Source organism: Oxyura jamaicensis, chromosome 14 (genome assembly GCF_011077185.1).
Source record: "Oxyura jamaicensis isolate SHBP4307 breed ruddy duck chromosome 14, BPBGC_Ojam_1.0, whole genome shotgun sequence".
Taxonomy (NCBI): Eukaryota; Metazoa; Chordata; class Aves; order Anseriformes; family Anatidae; genus Oxyura; species Oxyura jamaicensis.
In genome coordinates, this window is record NC_048906.1 from 9,756,435 (window position 1) to 9,775,051 (window position 18,617).

At 41.3% G+C, this 18,617-nt stretch overlaps 1 protein-coding gene across 1 annotated transcript in view; it reads right to left on the reverse strand.

The window, feature by feature from the left end:
• BMERB1 (bMERB domain containing 1) overlaps positions 1–17,595 on the reverse strand; it is a 50,297-nt gene extending 32,702 nt beyond the window's left edge. The window contains exon 1 of the mRNA XM_035339206.1: positions 17,366–17,595. Coding sequence (XP_035195097.1) covers positions 17,366–17,489 — 124 coding nt within the window. The 5' untranslated portion in view covers positions 17,490–17,595. The remainder of the gene's footprint in view (positions 1–17,365) is intronic.
• Positions 17,596–18,617: the final 1,022 nt, after the last annotated feature.

An 18,617-nucleotide genomic window follows, 5' to 3' on the forward strand; every position in this document is an offset into this window, starting at 1 on the left:
TATGTTCTGAGATAAAGAGCTAGACCAGAGCAGGCCCTTCATGTCTGTAGTCCATTCAGCAATTCCACAACCAAGAGATAACAAATTCCTGTCTGTAGAGAGACTCTGCTCCAACCTGCAGAGAAGCACAACACCTCTCTGAGATGATGCAAATGAATTATCTCACATTTAAACTTGCCATTTGTGGGAGGAAAGGAAAACTTGCTTTTATAGTAATGCTTAGACTCAGTGGGAAAAGCACTGTTGCAGTATCAGGAGTAGTGAAAATATTTTTATTTTGCAACCAGAGAGAATAAAAAATACTTCTTATCGTCCCTTAGGATAGTAGCTGCTTTTATACAGATTGCTTACGGAAACAGCTATTTTTTATAATTAAAATGACAATATGTGATTTTAGGACACATTAGCAGCATTAGTAAAGACAGCAACCTAAAAAGACATATTTACTGTATGCCCAATATGAACAATTTGGAAGGTTTGTTTCATTTTTTTCTGAATTAAATACCACAACCATTGGAAGAAGTCGTGTTGATAATATGATTATTTCTTTTGCTCTATTTATCTCTCTTCTCATTCAATATTTGACCACCTCTCAGTTTTATTTAGTATTCAACACTGAATATCAGAGATAATCTGTTGTCATAATATATGAATTACTACCTCCTGTTTTCTAATAATAGGCTACCATGACTTATTTAATAAGTACGCGCAGTTTTATGCAAAGCTTGAATATGTTGTAATTTGTGTGTTTTCTGCCATCTTTGAATGCTCTGATTAGCATTCACTAAGCGTATGTAAATAACTTCAAAATGATAAACAAAACAAAACCATAGATTTCTTCTATGCAGAAATATGAGCAGTAAGCCCTACACCATATATGCTCTGTAGGGAAAAAATAGCTGGGTCAAGGGGACAGGAAAGCGTGAATTCGTCTTGTGGAGATGATCAGCCCTGCAGGTCCCTTCTCCTAATCCAACACTCACTAAAGTCAACAAGAGTCTTTCACTTTAGCTTCTTTTTTCCCGTCCTTTTGCATGTGTCATATTTAAATTGCCTTTCTAGGCATGCAACTATTTTGCCTTTGAAGAAGAGTAAGTATGAAAAAGTGCTGGAAGTTCAGGCTCAGCTTTTCAGAAATCTGTAGAAATCTGTTGGTATTTTGTGCCTAAAACTAACAACCACATGAATTCTGTAGAATTGGGATATGATGTGCTAGCCTTGGTGAAAGCAGAGGGAAAGAAGAATGCCAGAAAAAAAGCAAAATCCCAGGACAGAACTGACATTCACCATTTTGTTGAATTCAACAGAATTTGAGTCAGTCTTTAAATTACCATGTGGTGACCAAAAACAAGCCCACTAATGGTAGAAAACACCAGAGATCATGCTGTTTGCCATATTAATTCCTTCCAAGGCATATTACATTCATCTGATGTGACTGGAAATGGATCTGTTCAAACAGTCATCTGTGGTCTGAGTGCAACAGCACAACTATAATACTGGGATTTATTTTGTCCAGGCTATTATTTTTTTTTTAATCATCGCAGTTTGATCTACGCTCTAGACATACTACAACCTGACTTTCCACTTCAAAAGTCTCATTCTCTATTGTATGACCCAATTTTAAAATTAGATAAGCAGAGAATGTAAAAAGCACTGTGTGTCATTGCCCACTGCACTTCCAGAATCACTGCCCTCTGCTCCATATCAAAGAGCCTCTTGTTATCAGAAGATTCTCTTTGAGTAGCATATCCTGTACTTTCTTGTTCTTATCTTCAAGCTTTGACCTTTTATTTTTCATTATTTACCTTTGCAAAAAGCATGTCAGTGGCGGTCTATTCTTTCCTACTTCAGGCTTTTGTGCACTGTGGTCTCACTGAGACTTCTCTTGAAATGTGAACTCCAGAATTCACAATGTTGAATATTAACTCCTTCCTCTAACTCTCAAAGTCCTTTTGCTTTCTATGGTATCATATTTGGAAATACTGCACACAGTGACTCATTTCACGTCTGATGTGTAAGAAAGTGCCTGTACCTGCCCAATGCCCAAGTGAGATTCTTTGTTGCTCTGCATCTTTTATGCTGTATTTCTACATTACAGGATATTATTCTAGATTACAGTGCTGTTGCAGTGAAGAAAGGCTGTTTTTAAAACTGAACCTGAAATAAATTCTGCTTAGAGTTTTATAATTCAACATATTTATAAACAGAAGTAGACATTCAGGCAGTAAAAGTGATTGTTAATTAAGGATGGTCTACAGTAGTTTACTAACTCCAAATTTTATAGTTAAATGATGGTCCCAACTTTCTACTTTAGGGACCATTTTCTGACCATGTCCCCTATTTAAAGATACCAGCACAAGTCCATAATGGTAAATCTATAAAGATCTTGCCTCTAAAAAAACCCATCAATTAAATTGTCTTGTTTGTTATCCTGAGAAATTTACAAGCAATAATTATTCATGGCTTTGTCTTTTGTCAATTTATGACAGTTCCAATTTCCTAAGTGGGTTCCTAGTTATACAACCCTTTAATCTTACACTTCCCCCAGGAAAAAGCTCTCTCTAGTCGAAGAAACTACTCTATGCATAGAAGACATCATTTTGGTTGTAATGGTATCTGGAGAAAACAGCTCCTCTCTCAGTAGTTGTTCATACTTCTTTGACAGTGAAGATCCTGTGAATCTGTATCAGTCTTGAGGGCTTGTAAGAAATTTGATGTGATGCTCAGGACTTAATGTGACATTCAGGTCCACCCTTAACATAACTTAAAATCTATACTGCCATCCTGTATTTGGATGATTAATTCTATTTGTTCTATCTTGTACTTAAGCTTTCAGTTTTCAGCATTCTCCTGACTTCTGATGCTGTCAAAATTGTGGAACTCGTCTACTTGTGATGATGGAGGTTTTGGTGGCCAAGAAGAGAGGATCAGGGCAGTGGAAAGGATTACTTATGTTAAATGATAATGGCTGCTGTAAGCCATTACGTAAAGAATACATTTAGAAGAAAAATTAGTAACTATCCAAAGCAATGACACTCTGAAGCAGTCTTTAAAGTAGCATACTGGATGAATGGAACCAAAGGTATTTTAAAATAAGATCAGAGCATTTGGGTCTTTTAAGGGTCTGCTCTCCCTTCACGGGAACAAAACAAACAGCAGAAGTCCTGCAAATAAGCTCAGGTATTGCATGATTGTCTGCTGTTGCAGGAGGGTGGACTCAGGAAGCAGAAAAGAAATAATTTGACCATTATCTGGGGCTTCACTCTTTCAGTATTAAGGTAGAATTTAGCTTTTTGAGGTCCAGTGTTTCTGCAGTCAGACACTGACCACACAAAGACTGCAGACTCTTTCTCCATTTAAGAAGTCGTAAATCTGCATCCTGTCAAATCAAACCGCCTTGAGACACCACCAGCTCTGCTTTCACATTCTTCCACCTGGATCTAAGGGTGTTTGCTTATGCAAGGAACTGATTCAGTATGATAGGATAGTTTGCTACCTAATAATCTGTAACTAGAATGATTTCTTTCTAGTTGTAAATCTGTATATCATCTGGTACTGTTTTATACTGTTATCATTACTATTTACATGTAATTTTTTTCTATCACTGAGACTTCTACTAGCTTTCTCTATTTTTATATCATGTCTTTGATCTGTGATTCACAGTGCCCTGGACAGTCCCCTAAACAGACAATTTTAGGGGGAGAGAGAGGACTTTTCCTCAGTAGCACACCCTCTGGCAGCAGCTTAAAAGCTGATACAAAACATATTTACAGATCAGAAAACAATTTCAGCATCTACCACAATAAATGCCTAAGGAATCCAAAATTAATAATGAATTGTTTCTTTAAAAATATACGATAAATCTAACTTCCTATGAAAGTCTTCCCGTAAACAAAGAAATAAAAGCCCCAGGCCTAATTTGATAGTTTCTTAGTATTAAGACAGAAATAAAGAATTTTTAACATGATTGAAGTTTGCAGGGAGTGCTTCCTATATAAATAAATTCAGAATATGCAGAATTATGTCCACTACCATAAATTACCATAATGAGACTCACAGATTGGGTCTTGAAAACCCGCAGGGGCTTTGACATTGCAATTTCAGGGCTCAACCTTGCTACTTTGAAGTTGATTCCATGACCGGCTAGGCAATTTGCATGCCTCAGCCAATTGCCATTACAGTCAATGATAACAAAGCTGCACACATCTCTTCAGCCTCTTAGAGGGCAGATGCATATAAATTAGGAAAACAGAATCATGAAAACAGCAAAGCGAGTTTGGAATTAATGTCTTTTTATAAAATCATTTTTAAACTCAAGTTCCACTGAATTATGAAACCCCAGAGACATTATTCATGGATTCACATGTGATTCTGCACTCAGCAGAAACTGAATCCTCTAATATAAATTGCATTTCTGAGTTGAGACAGTTCTCAAGATTCAGTGTGCCAATAAATGTGGCAGGTCTCATTTTTTCCCCTTATGGTGACTGGGATATAAGGTCATTACAGATGACCTGCATGCCTTCACATGGAAGCTGGTCTGCAAGTGACTGCTCAATCCTGCTTAATATCATCGCAGTACAGTCCCTACCACACATCAGACTTAAAAGTCTAGCACCACAGAGCATCTTTGCTAGTGCCTCAGATATTCTGTCAGAGAGGAAACAGGACTTGCTCAGAGACAGAATGTTTTCAGAGCAGTTACAGCATCTGGAGGGGCATCTGCAGTATCACTGCGAGCATTTCAGACTGGTTTCCAGCATCCACAGGGCGTGAACTGAGCTACAAACTCTCTTCAAGACTACTGCAGTCCATTTGTGAAAAAGCCTGTGGTGTATTATTATCTGGCCATTCTTGTTGTGTGTAAAGAAGGATCAAGTGCTTTTGAGTGGGATTTGAAGAAGAGCTGTCCATATAATGAGGTCTGCAGAGAATTATGACAAACTTAACAGAGTACTGTAATTGAATTGTGCAAGAATGTTTTCCAGACTTCCTACTGTTATTCCCAATTCTAAACGAACTCTAGTTTGGGTATCAGTGATGCAGTCCTTGTTGCCAGATGCGCTGCCAACAGGATTTTTCATGTTTGGCTAGATGAGGTCTTAAAGCCATTTCCCTCAGACCACATTACACGTCAGTTTGAAACTAGCAACCTGATTTGTTTCTCTATAACTGAAGTAAGTGGCATTTTTCCTCCTCTTTCTATGCTGTACCATAGAGTATTTCAGATCAGTGCTTCCTCTATTGACCCAAGCTGACAGAAGGGTGCCTTCAATATCCCAGCAAGCTTCTAATACTCTGTTCCAGTTTCTCTCTCCTCTCTCCCCATACGCACGGATAAATAAATAAGTAACTGCAGATGAGGCAAATTAGTTGATGTTACATGAAGTTATCTCAGCACTTAACTAACTGCTGCTTGCAGAACCCCCCAGCAATTTAGCTCAGGAAGGACAGGTTGCTTTGGTGCAGGGGCTGGTTTTCCCTGAGCTTGGGAAGTGGGGCACCAGCCAAGGGGCTCTGCGTCCAGCTCTCTGCTTCCTCCTGGCTCAGCAGCAGGTGCAGAGGAAATTCCTGTACTTCTTTCCATTTCAATTTGCACTTGACAAATCTTTTCCAGTAGTCAAGAAGAGTGACAAAGCAATGGCCATGCCCATTCCTCACCTGCCTGTTTTGGGGAAGATAGACGCCCATGACTTGCTGTGCATAAGCAGCTTAGAGCCAAGATTTGAGCAGTTTTGGTATAGAAAGGGAATCGCTGACTTTCTTGAACAGTTATTTCTTCTCATGACCACACCTACCTCATGTATCACAGCCTCAGAAAAGATTTTCTGAATTACATATCCAATCTAGGAGTATGTCCCATTTAAAATACTGCCCAGAGAAATTCTCAGTACCAAGGTAATAGGTGACTTCACCCCCTCACAAAAGAAAATGATTTTTCCTTGCTATGCAAAAATCATGACTGTGTGTGTTAGAAGTACTCAGTGCAAAGTCAGGGATCTCTTATATAGGAAGCCAGCTTTATTATGATGGAGGTCTTAGAAAAACAATTTGCTTTTTCAATTGCAGCCAGAATCTGATCTCAGTACATCTCCAGATTACAAAGCCTGAGGTCCAGATCTTTGACATATGCCGGACATACACGTCTGTGGGAATCTGCCACCACAAAAATGACAGACTAGACTCCTCCTCTGTTTCTTAAGGGTAGAAATTCCCTATGAGAATTAAACATAAGCTCAAGAAGAGTTGTAAACAGATCTGTCATTCAGTAAAATATTGGGATGCCACCAGGATGAAGTCTCGTTTTTTAAAAATGAATTAAGCTGAATTGCTTCCTTCACTTCTTTCCTATTTCCCCCTCGGGTAATCTTTCCTATTCAATTCTTTGGCTTTACAATCAGATTTTCCTATTTCATTAAGTGTTTATATCTCCCCTGTTTTTGTATGAAAACTCACAACCAGCAGAAAACAAAAAAAAATTCTCTATTGAGAAAGTGTGATCAGATAGATAAAAGACAGTTGCTGTATCCTGTTCCAGCCTACCGTCCATGCGTTGCTATTAGCAGATTAATAATGGATCTTACAGAAGTGCAGTTTAAGAAAAACATATAGCATTAAATAACGAATTTACCTCTTGATCTCATTTTTAAATTGCTTACATAATCATTTTCATAGAAATTTATTGGTAAAGAAAGGATACCTTTCTTTAAACCATTTCCTCAGAAATCACTGTGCAAAGTTTATCACCTCCTAGATTAAGTAGAGCTTTGGGATGAGTGCCATTTTTACTGACCTTTCTTCCCAGTCGATTATCTCTGACCTAATTTGTGTTGGTGCAGAGCAGGGTATAAACTAATTCTCAAGTATTGTACACATTTCACACTATTTTATAATCTGGTTTCAGCTCATTTGCAATATGGATTTGTTTAGAAAGATACACAGCTCACAGTGACTGTGTCCCATGCTGCCTGGTTCTTTGGCCCACCAGCAAACGCCAGCCGATGCTTGCTTTTGCCCACAGAAATGCCATTGCTCTCCAGTCTCCTTTAAACTCTCCCTACTGTTTGTGGAGGAGTACCCAGAAACTGAGGAGAGCTCTGATCATCTGTTCTAGTAGATCTAAAATGGCTTCTAGCTGGGACTTTTTTCCTTCCTACAGAATAAGGAGGCCTGGGGAAATTATTGAGGGGATATTCTGTGAGGAGGAGCTCTGTTTCCTGCTTCTTGTCTGTGTTACTCCTGTGGAAGGCGGTGGGGTGGCCTCCTTGTTTAAACATATAGAATGTAAAAAAACATGACTGGACATCTGAAAGACATCTCTTCTGCCTTGTGCAGAGTGAACAAAAACATGCTATGAGGACAATGTTCTTTGTGTACAGACCTATACGTGTGGAGGACTTAGAGGAGCCAGATTTTTCTTGCTTACAACAGACGGGTGAAACAGCTTCCCAGAGGGAAATAGTTACCTTAGATTTATTCTGTTGTGAGCTAGACACAATTTTTTAAAAATGAAATTAAGTGCTGTGATTTTCTTCACTGTAAGAAATTATCACCAAGGTATTTTTTATCCAGACTATTCTACATAAAAGGTAAACACAATAGAATTTGTTAACAGTTATTGAGAAAATAACTTATATCAGCAATTATGAGATCAGTGTAACAAAACGAACTAGGAAGACACTTGAAAAATTGTTTTGCCTGGCTTCCTGTAGCAACAGCTCTCACACATTCCCTTCACATTTGATAGGGAATTAACCTGAAGTTTATGCACCATTGCATTATGCTTCTGCTGCAGAGACTCAGCTAAGACTATACAAGCTCAGAGTGCTTTATATTCACTGGGTGTAGCCTGTCCAGCCCTCCAATCGCTGTAGCTTTGCCTATACAAACCCTAGGGTACTCAGAACCCTGGAGTCAGGTACTCACTGTGAAATAAAATCTTCTAGGAATGTGTACAAACAATATTTTGTAAGTCGGGGTGTGACTTCTCTGGGTGTAAGCTTCCTGCCTAACTTAATGTATTATTAGGAGTTGGATATGATGATCCTTTGGGTCCGTTCCAACTGGGGATATTCCATGACTCTATGGTAGGAGTGCTGTATTTTGAGTTACAGTTTTTTGTTGTTGTTTATTTTATTTTATTTTATTTTTTTCTTTGAAAGAACATACTTAGATTAGGCAAAGGGAGACAAAGTAAAGAGAGGAGGAATTAAGGAGAAGAGATTAATAAAGCCTGGTCATTCACCGTAGCACACACCATGTCTATGTATCAAAGGCAAGACTTGAATGTAGTGGGAAATGTAGCTGAAGCCAGTACAAGAGCTCTGGCTCTCATCTTGATCAGAACCCCATGGTAGTATATGGAAATAATTCCATATACTGTAGCCAAGCTTTGAAATAGGTCTTAATATTTATTCCCCTCCTCCCCAGTTATAGTCCTGTATCACTGTTACATCTCTGTTCTTCAATCACTTTAGGAATACAAAAAAAAAAAAAAAGGACCATGCTAGTCACTGCCTCCAGATGCCTCCATGCTTCTCCCACTGTGACCACCAGTCCCTCTGTCCTCTCTCTAGTGGCCTCCAGTGCCTCAGAGATGCAGAAATAAAAAAGTCCAGAAATCAAACTGCATTAGTTACCTGTTTCTAGAGGCCAGATTTGTGAGAACAAGGGACTATCTTTTTAGCATTTCTCCAATTATCTTAAAGGCAGTGCGTTACTTAAAGCTCCTGGTAGCTGTTCTTTAGTGCAGGGTACTTTATGCAGGATAGGGGCATGCTGACTGCTTAAAATAGCATTTTCCTTCTCAAAATAAATCTGTGAGATGAAAACTCACTTTACATTCAAATAAATCATGATGCTGATGCTATAGTTGTCATTGCATTTTGCATATTCCTTTCCCCTTTTCCCATCATGTTATGAATTGAAAATACTGCCTTGTGCACTTCACACAGCAATGTGTCCCTCAAAAAATGGGGAGAATATTCAGCTGTATGCAGCCTGGTGGGAAAGTTTGCAAAGTGTATATGATCTGACAGCCGTTTCTATGAGAAAATGGATTGAAAATGAGACACAAAAAATTGCCTTTGAAGGTCTGACCTGAAAGCCCTCATTGTCAGTTTTTTCAGTGGCACTGGGTTAGACCTTCATCTGCATGGAGCTATTTTAGTCTGGCTCAGGAAAAGAGCCAGGAGTCAGGAAGGTTCCGAAAGAGGTTTCCGTGCCCAACCCTGCCACAGTCCTGCGTGAGATTCAGCTCTGTCAGAGGGCTGGAAATAGCAACCGGTACAGTTAGTTACTGTGGCAGGTACCTTCCCTGGTGCGGAGCTCCCACTGAAACAAAGGCACGTTCCCATCTGGGATAACGTGTTCAGGAGCAGGACTGTATTTCAGGCACATTCCAAGGAAACCAATTCATGCTCTACTCTTACGTAACAGAGAATTAAAAGGGAACGTTAAGAAACAAAAATTACTAGTTCATTTACTACTGTCATTTTTGTCAGTGGTCAAAGGAAGCAGCTCTGACGTTCCATTTTATTCCTTGCTGGAGTAATTTTCTGATCCTGTAATCCTAACACAAAGCTTCAGTGTTTTGATGCTGCGATAGTGCCAGCTTCAGCTTATGTTCAGTTTTTTTAAAGCTTATTTAGTTCCGTATTTTAAAAATACTTATCTACATTATTTTCTAATTTCAGATAAAAGAAAAAAAAAAAAACAAACACTTCAATTTTAAGTCTTGCAAAACCTCGTAAGAAATATATGGCTTTATGTAAGATATCCTATAAGCATTAATTGATAAACAGCTACATATGTTGCAAGTGAATTTGGAGTAAAATGGTCACTGACATTTCTAAATTTCACATCTTTACAATATTCTCCTTTGAAATTATCCAATTATGTACCAGAAAGTGTTTCTCTCTTTCTCTATTCTCTGTGATGTGATTCTCTAATAACACAGTTGTCTAACAGTGCTCTAAACATCTGCCCAGCAGCTGGAAGATAATTTTAAGCACCCTTAAAACCATTCGATAAATATAATAAACATCTGAGTCTAATCCAGTAAAGGCCAAAGTGATACTGGTATGGGGAATTGCTTTAGACACTAAATAAATTGCCTCACATAACAGATTCCCACTCCAGCAAGTAATTAAATATTGAGAAGATGCTCCTCAGAAGCCCAGAGAGAAGTTTCACATTTCATAGGAGAAAAGGCTCGTCATTTCTCAGGGGGCTGAATGTTGCTACTGCCAAGCCCCCTGGCATACAACGTGCACAGTCTGGTAGCAAAGCAGAAAGCCAGGCTGAGGAGAATCATACTAGGGCCTTGGTCTCCAACGTACAGGGCAGAGCACTTCCAGGGAGCCAGGTCAAAGCCGGGCCCTTCCTTAAAGGTGGAGCCGCCAGAGCCCGTGGAGCCAGCAGATCCCGAACCAGCTGGTACTTCCTCAGCGCGTGCTCCTTTAGAACAGCACAGGCCCTGTCTCTTCTGAATTTGCCTTTCATCTGAAGAAGCGGAGTCATTCTCTAGCCACCTCTGTTTTCACCAAGTTAACTGCTTTGGCATCCTTCATTTTGATTCAGTTTTCTTTAAATATACTAATACATTCTTCCTCACAGCTCGCACTGGGCTGACGTGAGGCTGAGCTGACTGCCTCCCTGGAGGTCTCCGAGGTGAGGAACCAAAGGCCATGCAGCAGTCTTTATCTCTGCCACCGACACAAACGGACAGCTGGCTGTCACCTTCTCTTTGTGTAAGAAATCACTGCTAGAAATGTTGTAATTGCAACACATTTCAATACATTTCAACACCTTAGCAAAAGGCAGAGACAAACGGATCCTTATTTTCCTGGCTGTGTCCTTTGCTATAACATTCCACATACTTTGTCTGTGCTACAGACAAGTACCAGCCTGAAGGAAAATGTCTCTGCCTTGTTTCTTAGAGTCTGCCAAACTGCAATAATTTCAGTCCCCTCCCAGACACAATGCCCAGAGGAAACACTCATAGTTGAAGATGAGAGAAAGCAGAAACTAGAGTTTGGATGAGGGGAGAGAGGGCACAAATGCATAAATGAATTAATTTCTTTGGCTTCCTCCTCTGTGAAACATGACAGTTTGAGGGCCAGCCGCTCACTGTAGGGGCTCCAATCTATTAGCTAATCACTCCCTGCTCAGAGACAAGGTTGAAATGGCATTGCCCCTGCTGGTGCAAATGCTCACCACTGCCTGCCGAGGCTCTGCGGAACTTGCCCAGCCAGAGGTGAGGGCTGGGATACCCAACTCAGAGCAGCTGGACACAAGTCCTCAGGGGAATCCTCGTGGAACTGATGCAGCCCCCGAACTCCCCCTTAGAGCTTTCTAAAGAGAATCAAGGTGAACAGGACTCCAGGAGACAAACACACAGAGCCCAGTTTTTCTTTCACTGAAATCACTGAGGAAATTTCCATTGATGTCAATGAAGTCACGAATGCATTTTGTTTGTATTTAAGAAAACGTCAGTCAAACTTCTCTGTCATTTTGCAGGGAGGTCAGGTGACTGTCTTACTCATTTGGCTTCGGTAACATTATTCTAAAATTTACTTTGACTTTGTGTACAGACTGAAAGGACTTATGTGGTAGAATGAGCTGTTGATGCCTCTTCTGGTTTTGGAGTTGTTTTCTTCAAAAAAATTAACAAAACCATTAAAACACTTTATAATGAGAATCTTTTGTTCCAGTTTTATCCATATATAAAAACCAAATGTGCCTGTAGAAAAACTCTTAAATCCCTAATCAGGAAAGGTTTGGGTAAGGGGGAAGGTTCAGGGCAGCAAAAAGATCCTTAAACCACTGCTGTTCTTACAGTAACAAATTACCTCTTACATTTTAGTAGTGTTTGCAATCATTAGACTTTAGCAATGAGCCACCTGTCTCGTTGAAAATCATTCATCCTCATTTAATGATGAATTCTCTTGAGATTATTTTCTCAAACATTTGCCCTTTATGAGCTGACAAAATGTTGATAATTAATGTTTCAATGCTGATCCTGAAGGGCAACTAATAATTATCCAACAGTGCTCCTGGTGATTTCATATAGTTTGCCCTCCAAGCATGCATTTTTCATCTTCGGATTGTGATGCATTTATACTATATCATTTATGTAGTTAGATAGCAGAACATGTTTCATGGAAATGAATTGGCATTATTTACTAGTTGAGTCTCTGGGACTATTTACTAAGGAAGGCTTCTATGAAAAAGGAATGTATTCAGCTACAGAGGAGAAGCGCTTTGGGATTCAGGATTGCTGAGTTCCAAGCTTTACAGTGCTCAGTAACTACAGGAAAACTCCAAAAATTTCATGCACGATACACAGTACTTTGCAGCGCATGCCCAATCCCAAATGCAAATTTTAATCCTATTTTATAAAGCACCCTTGACACACACACACATTCTGAAAAGTGGTTACTCTGATGAAAACATGCTATGCAACTAAGGGATCAATTACTGAACATAATCAGAAAAATTACAGAGAGTGAATCTATAATCCCACAGGCTACCAGCAGCAGAGATGATGTGTGCGGTTCAAAGTGTCCTACTTTCCAGGTCTAATGCATTTTCTCTGTAAAATATCTTTAAAGGAAATACAAAAAAATCATGAGCAACAGTCCCAAATATGGCACTTGAGCCTCATCATTTCCAGAAATTATTGATGGGCACTGGTTTGGATATAAACACTGCATTACACACTTAAGTGTTCATTTCCTACTTGGTACACACAGTTGGGCACAGAGACTCTGGGAGTCATTAACCCTCTGATTTATGAGCATCGCAGCAGAGAGAAATGCCTTTGCTGATGTGCAACTAGATGGTACAGCAGTATGATCCTGACTATTTTGCATTAGCAACCAACATCTTTTTTTTTCCTGGGTTGTCCCTAATAGCATCCAGAATTAGCCAGATTTCTGCTACAACTAGCCCCTTTGACTTCGATCAGATTGGAGTAGTTGTTTGTATTTTGTATGTCAGGCTGGACTTTGTAGGATACAACGGTATCATCAGGATACAATTATGTTCAGAACCATGGAACAAGTTAGGGAGTAAATTTGCTGCCCTTTTTGTTGAGAAACCTTGGAAATGCATAGCCCGTAGCTAGGTAGAAAAGCAAAGGAAGCACAAAACTTATGAGATGTGATAGGGAGACTATCACCAGATAGGAAAATGTATCTCCAAGGGGATCTGCTCTGGAGACCAACATTAAGTAGCACGTGGAAGAACCTGCTCTGTGACAATTCATCCCGTTACTAGCCAGTATTTCATCAGTAATGCACCCAGAGGTACTGAAATACACAGTTTGTGTGATGTGTGGGGCGTCATAAGTGAAGGTCCAGAGGTGTGTTTGAATATTTAACTGCTAGATGGTAGAAGAAGCTGTAACTGATACAGGTCTGGATTTAACTGGGGGAGCGGGTAGTAAACTTTAGCCCCTTTGTCCCTCATGCTAACACTCCTGAATGCCCAGCATTGTTCTGCAGTTTCTGACTTGACAGCCCAGAGCACCACTGCATCTTTCTAACCACATTTCTCAGGGCCTTTTCTGTGTAATGGGACAATGCAAGTCACCCTTCACTCTCATGAAGCAGGACAGAAAGAAGAATGAGGACATCCAGTGGTCACCCCACCAAGTATCAAGACTGCAGCCACCTTTGTTAAGAATCCAAACAAATTTGCTTTTCTACAGTCACATGGGACAAATACATCATGAAGGTGCAAGAGTACATTTGAAGTCTCACAAAAACCAACACACTATCCAATTTACCCATACTAGATATACAGAGCTATTAAATCTCCAAATGCCATCAAGCTGACACAAAAATTCAAGAACAAATTGACATTTGTCTGCTTTCTGACAAATACCTACAGGCATATGATTAATACAGATCCATCCTAATTACTCTTCAGTGATAAGAATGACAAGTAGATGTCACAGGACACTATCTGTGCATACTTTGCTGTGCAAGACAAATATATTTCTCTGTTGACGATTGATTATTTTTAATGTTGCAACAGACATTCTTCAAATGATTATAAAGCGTTAAGAAGCAACATTGAAACATCATGAGCTAGATCCTCTCCTAGGACATAGTCATTCTGTTCTGATAAGAAAGTCAGGCCTTAACAATGACACAAGCAGTTCCCAGTAGATAAAGCAAGTGCCCAAACCCAGGGCATTTACAAATGCCTTTTCTTCATCCTTTCCTCACCAAAGAGAAAAGACCTGGCTACAAGACCACTGTCTGTGCTACTACAGTCTTCAGTGCTGGTCTGTAATGGGGCCCCCTTCCCCCTAATTGCCACTTCGTACTCAAAAACAATTGAAAAGGTGGATCTTTGCAACAGGGGTGGCAGCTCATAGCCAGTTACCATTCAAATTAAAATAATTTCATGGTGTACTAAATTGCATCAAAAATAATCTTTTGCAGTTTTCTGGCATTTCTATTTCTTTATAGTGACTGAAGCTGAGACATTCACCTTGCATTTTGAATTTATTTCTGTAGCTCATACTAACTGAAAAAAGACAAAAAGTTAGGCAGAAATGCAATGTTCAAAAGGCTGGTGGAAAACCTGCTTCATTTCTATGTGGCTATTTCCCTAGCACGGCATGCAGTTATTTAATCAGGGCATTTACGAGTCCCTGCCGACGGCAAGACAGATGATCCTGAATGAAGCTGTGCACTTGATAATAAGGACTGACCAAAATGCTTGAGTGCTCTGCTTCACAGCAGACTCCCTGAGACTATAGCGTAAAGATCATTTACTGAGAAGGCTCAGCCATGTTATCACAGTCATTCAATTTATAAGCCTGACTGTACTGAACATGTATGCACTAGAAAATGTATGAGTTGCTCAGTACATGGTAAGCAGTATGTGAATAAGGCAGCTCCAGTGTCTTGTTAAAGAACAAACTTCGAACAACCTACTTCGTATTTTGCTTGAAAACCCACTGGAGATCCCTCTTGGGATGTAAGGGCATCAGATCTGCACTTACGGTAGAACAGAAGAAACACTGATGATCTGACTGAAAGAGACTGCTGTACAATAGAAATGTGCATGATACTACGCTTCACAGCTATGAAGTAACTCATCTATCTTAAAACCAATAACCAGCAATGCTTTCTATGCCACCATTAGAGATGTTAACACAGAGCTCCCTCTCCATTTAACAGATGAAGTAGAAACTAAAAACTAGCGAAATTTGACGTAATCAAGATGTGCATTTCCTTGTGATATGACAACACTTGCATGCAACGGCACCAACCAGGAAACAGCATTGTATTGTGCAGACTGTCGTACAGGTACCCAACAAGTTCTGCCTCAAAGAGATCCTGATTTAAGACAACACAAATTGTCAGAGCAAAGAGGGCAAATGTGTATGCACTAATGGACTCTTGCTTTCATTAATAATACTACTTAGCATTTCATATTTAGACTGATACGCAAATACCAAAGGCTAATTGGTGATATTACAGAAAAGGGGATGATGTTTTTTCAGCTTCTTTCCAGACCTTCCGGAGATTACTGTCATGGTGCCATACAATTTAGGACCTATGCTGTAAGGAAGCAATAAAGCAGATAGTAAGATCTCTTTATTTTTAATCAGTGCAGACATTTGACCAGAAGTCAGTTTTAGTATTAAAATAGGAAAGAGATATGAGATCATGTAAAACAGCTACCATAAAAAGCATTTCTACAGTATTTTAAGAGGTTGAAGCCTACAAACAAATCAATTACTCCTGTAGCAAACTCTAAATATAATAATTTTCTACTTTTCAAAGAGCAGACAGCCTCTAGATTACTTCTTATTCTACATCTACATTGTTATACATGTATAGAAATACTCTCAGTAAACCAAATCTAGTGTGTAGAAGGGCAGCTTAGCAGCAGAGCCAGGGTGCGGACACCTGGACACTTGGTTCCAGTCCTGCCAACAGCCCACTCTAGTCAGATCAAGCTGTGACTTGGGTGGAAGCTCAATGCTGAGCACACATTTTTGAGCAGATCAGTTCTCCCCCTCAGCCTCCACAGTCCCCTCTGCCAAATAGATGATCTTTTGTCCAAAGCTTGCACGATGTAACCTTCCTGTCACCTCCAGGTACCAGTTGTTATTATTACAAGCACTGCACTGCACTGAGTTTGCAAGCTGACTCTGCAACAAAACAAGACTTATTTATGAGAATAACACAAGCACAAGTCTGTATCATGTCAGAGGACCTCCAAAACTGTTGCACGCAGCTGAGTCAACCAGCTCAGGCAACAGGGATTTCAGTCTTCGATTCCATTTTAGCAAGTGGGGAGTTATTCAGTGCTGAACGTATGCCAGGCACTGCAACAAAACCAACACTGCAACTGAAGCACTGGAGTGGGAATGTTACACCTCTGTCATCAGCATATGGCAGACAGCAACATATTCTTGAAAAAACAAAGCCAAAGGTAAAATATGATTCCAGAACAGAGCCTGACAAACACAGCAGTAGCTGAAAAGCCTGAACATAGCAGAAGTGCTGGCAAAAAAATGCTACCAGGATGCTGCAAAGCTCCAGGATGTTAAAAGGCATCCAGGTGAGTCTTCATGATGCACATCAGATAGATCGTGAAGCAAGAATATCAGCAAGCCCAGTATCAGCAAAGATTACGGTATCACAGCACGCACAGAAAGCTTTTCTTCCCGTGACCTAATCAAACACTTGCTGAAACTTAGAAAATATTTTTCTTTATAGCAGTATAGAGCTTTTTGTGACCGTTAGCAAGATTTCTTGCCTCAGTGGTTACCTTGCCAATTAGAGGGGTTTACTGGGTTGTACAGAAGATAGTTCTGCCAATAAGAGAATAACCCCAGTGCCTCAGAGAAGACAAGGTCCTGTGGATAACTCGGACTGACAACTGTTTATCTTTTATCTTTCCACCGGCACTTTGGACAGGCTATGTCACTTGTTTTCTGGAAAATTACGACTTCAACAAAGCTGCTCCACCAAAGCGCATGAGTTGAGCTCTTAAATACATCGCGACGTATCGCTGTACCCTCTGCCGGAGATAACGAGGGTGAAAAAAGCGGTTGTTATCCGTGCCTTTCTAAGGTGGTGTATTACAGGGTATCTATCCATTTATGAAAAGCCACATATTAAACCCCACCTAGCAAGAAGCGAGGGAGACCTAGCGTCCGGTAACCCTTCCCTTTTGCCGGGGGACACCTGAGCTCCCACTGCCACAGCACCACAGCCCCGGCCGGGGGCAGCCCCCCGCACCCCGCCGCCTTCCCCTGCTCACGGAGCCCGGGGGTGCGCTCGGAGCCGGGCAGGACCTCCCGCAGCGCCCCCGGGCAGGCCCCACTCACTTCTCCCCAGCGCCTCCGCCTTCCACTCCGTCTCCTCCAGCGCCCCGTAGCGCCTCACGGCTCTCTCGGCCTCCGCGCCGGCCGAGATGGCCCTCCGCAGCTCCACGGCCCTCCGCAGCTCCATGGCCCCCGCCGCTCCGCCGTCCTCCCGAACCCCACCACTCCCCGGAGCCCCCCGCAGCCGCAGGGCCGGGCGGCGATGCGATCCTTCCGAGCCCTCCGATGCTTCCAACCCCTCCCCGGGGGCTGGCGGAGGCAGGCAGCGGCGCCGCGCACATGCTCAGTGCGGGGCTGGGCCGGGGGAGGCGGGCTGGCAAAGGTAGAGGCACCCCTTGCATCCTCACCGCCTGCACTCACAGCCCCTGCATCCTCACCCCCTGCATCCTCACCCCCTGCGCCCACCCCTCGCCTTGCCCCACGGACCTGCCGCCAGAGGCATGCCCCTCATCCCAGCCTCACCACAGCAAAAGCCCCAGGACAGCAGCCCAACAAATGATGAGGTTTGGTGTTTCTCATAAACACGCAGCTTTGCTGCTTATGCAGCCTCCTGCGATTAGAAGTGAAGGAAAGGACTATGCAGGAAGCATTAGTACAGTATGCAATTCTTGTTAATACTTCTTTTATTGTAGGGGAGATCTTACTGATCAAATCCCTCAACAGCATTTTACAGTTACAGAGTACTTTTCCTGGTGAAATCCCATTGCATTTTATCATGTGTGGTATTGTTATGTCTGATGTAGAGATGATGAAGCAGGAGTTGAGACAGGTTGCCCTGCGCCCCCCAGTAAATCACGGTTTGTAGTATTCCGCGCCTGGTTTATGAGCAATGGGGTACTGGTAATGCTGAATACATACCGGGTGCATGAAAGGTTGTCTTGTCACATACCTTTGCCTATAAACTTTGACTTGCCCTTCAACCATCAGTGCTACAAAAGCAGTACTGCTATACTCGGTGATGGACCTGATGCATGTTGTTGCTGTACTCATGAACAATTGTTTAGGGGTCATGCTTTACATGTTAGAGGAGAGAAAACCTCCACGTCAGTTCTAAAACTATAACAATTAAATTCTGATTTCTCCTTGTGAGCTGTGCTCTGCAGGGATTTGCCATGGTTTGTGCACCAGACCTGCTTGGAGAGCTCTTGTTGACTGTGCAGTGCTCCATCTGCGATGGTTTTGGCCTTTGGATATGAAGCCCAAACAAAGCTGTGAGTCAAGCAGGAAAGCTGGTGGCACCACTCTGCACAGCTGA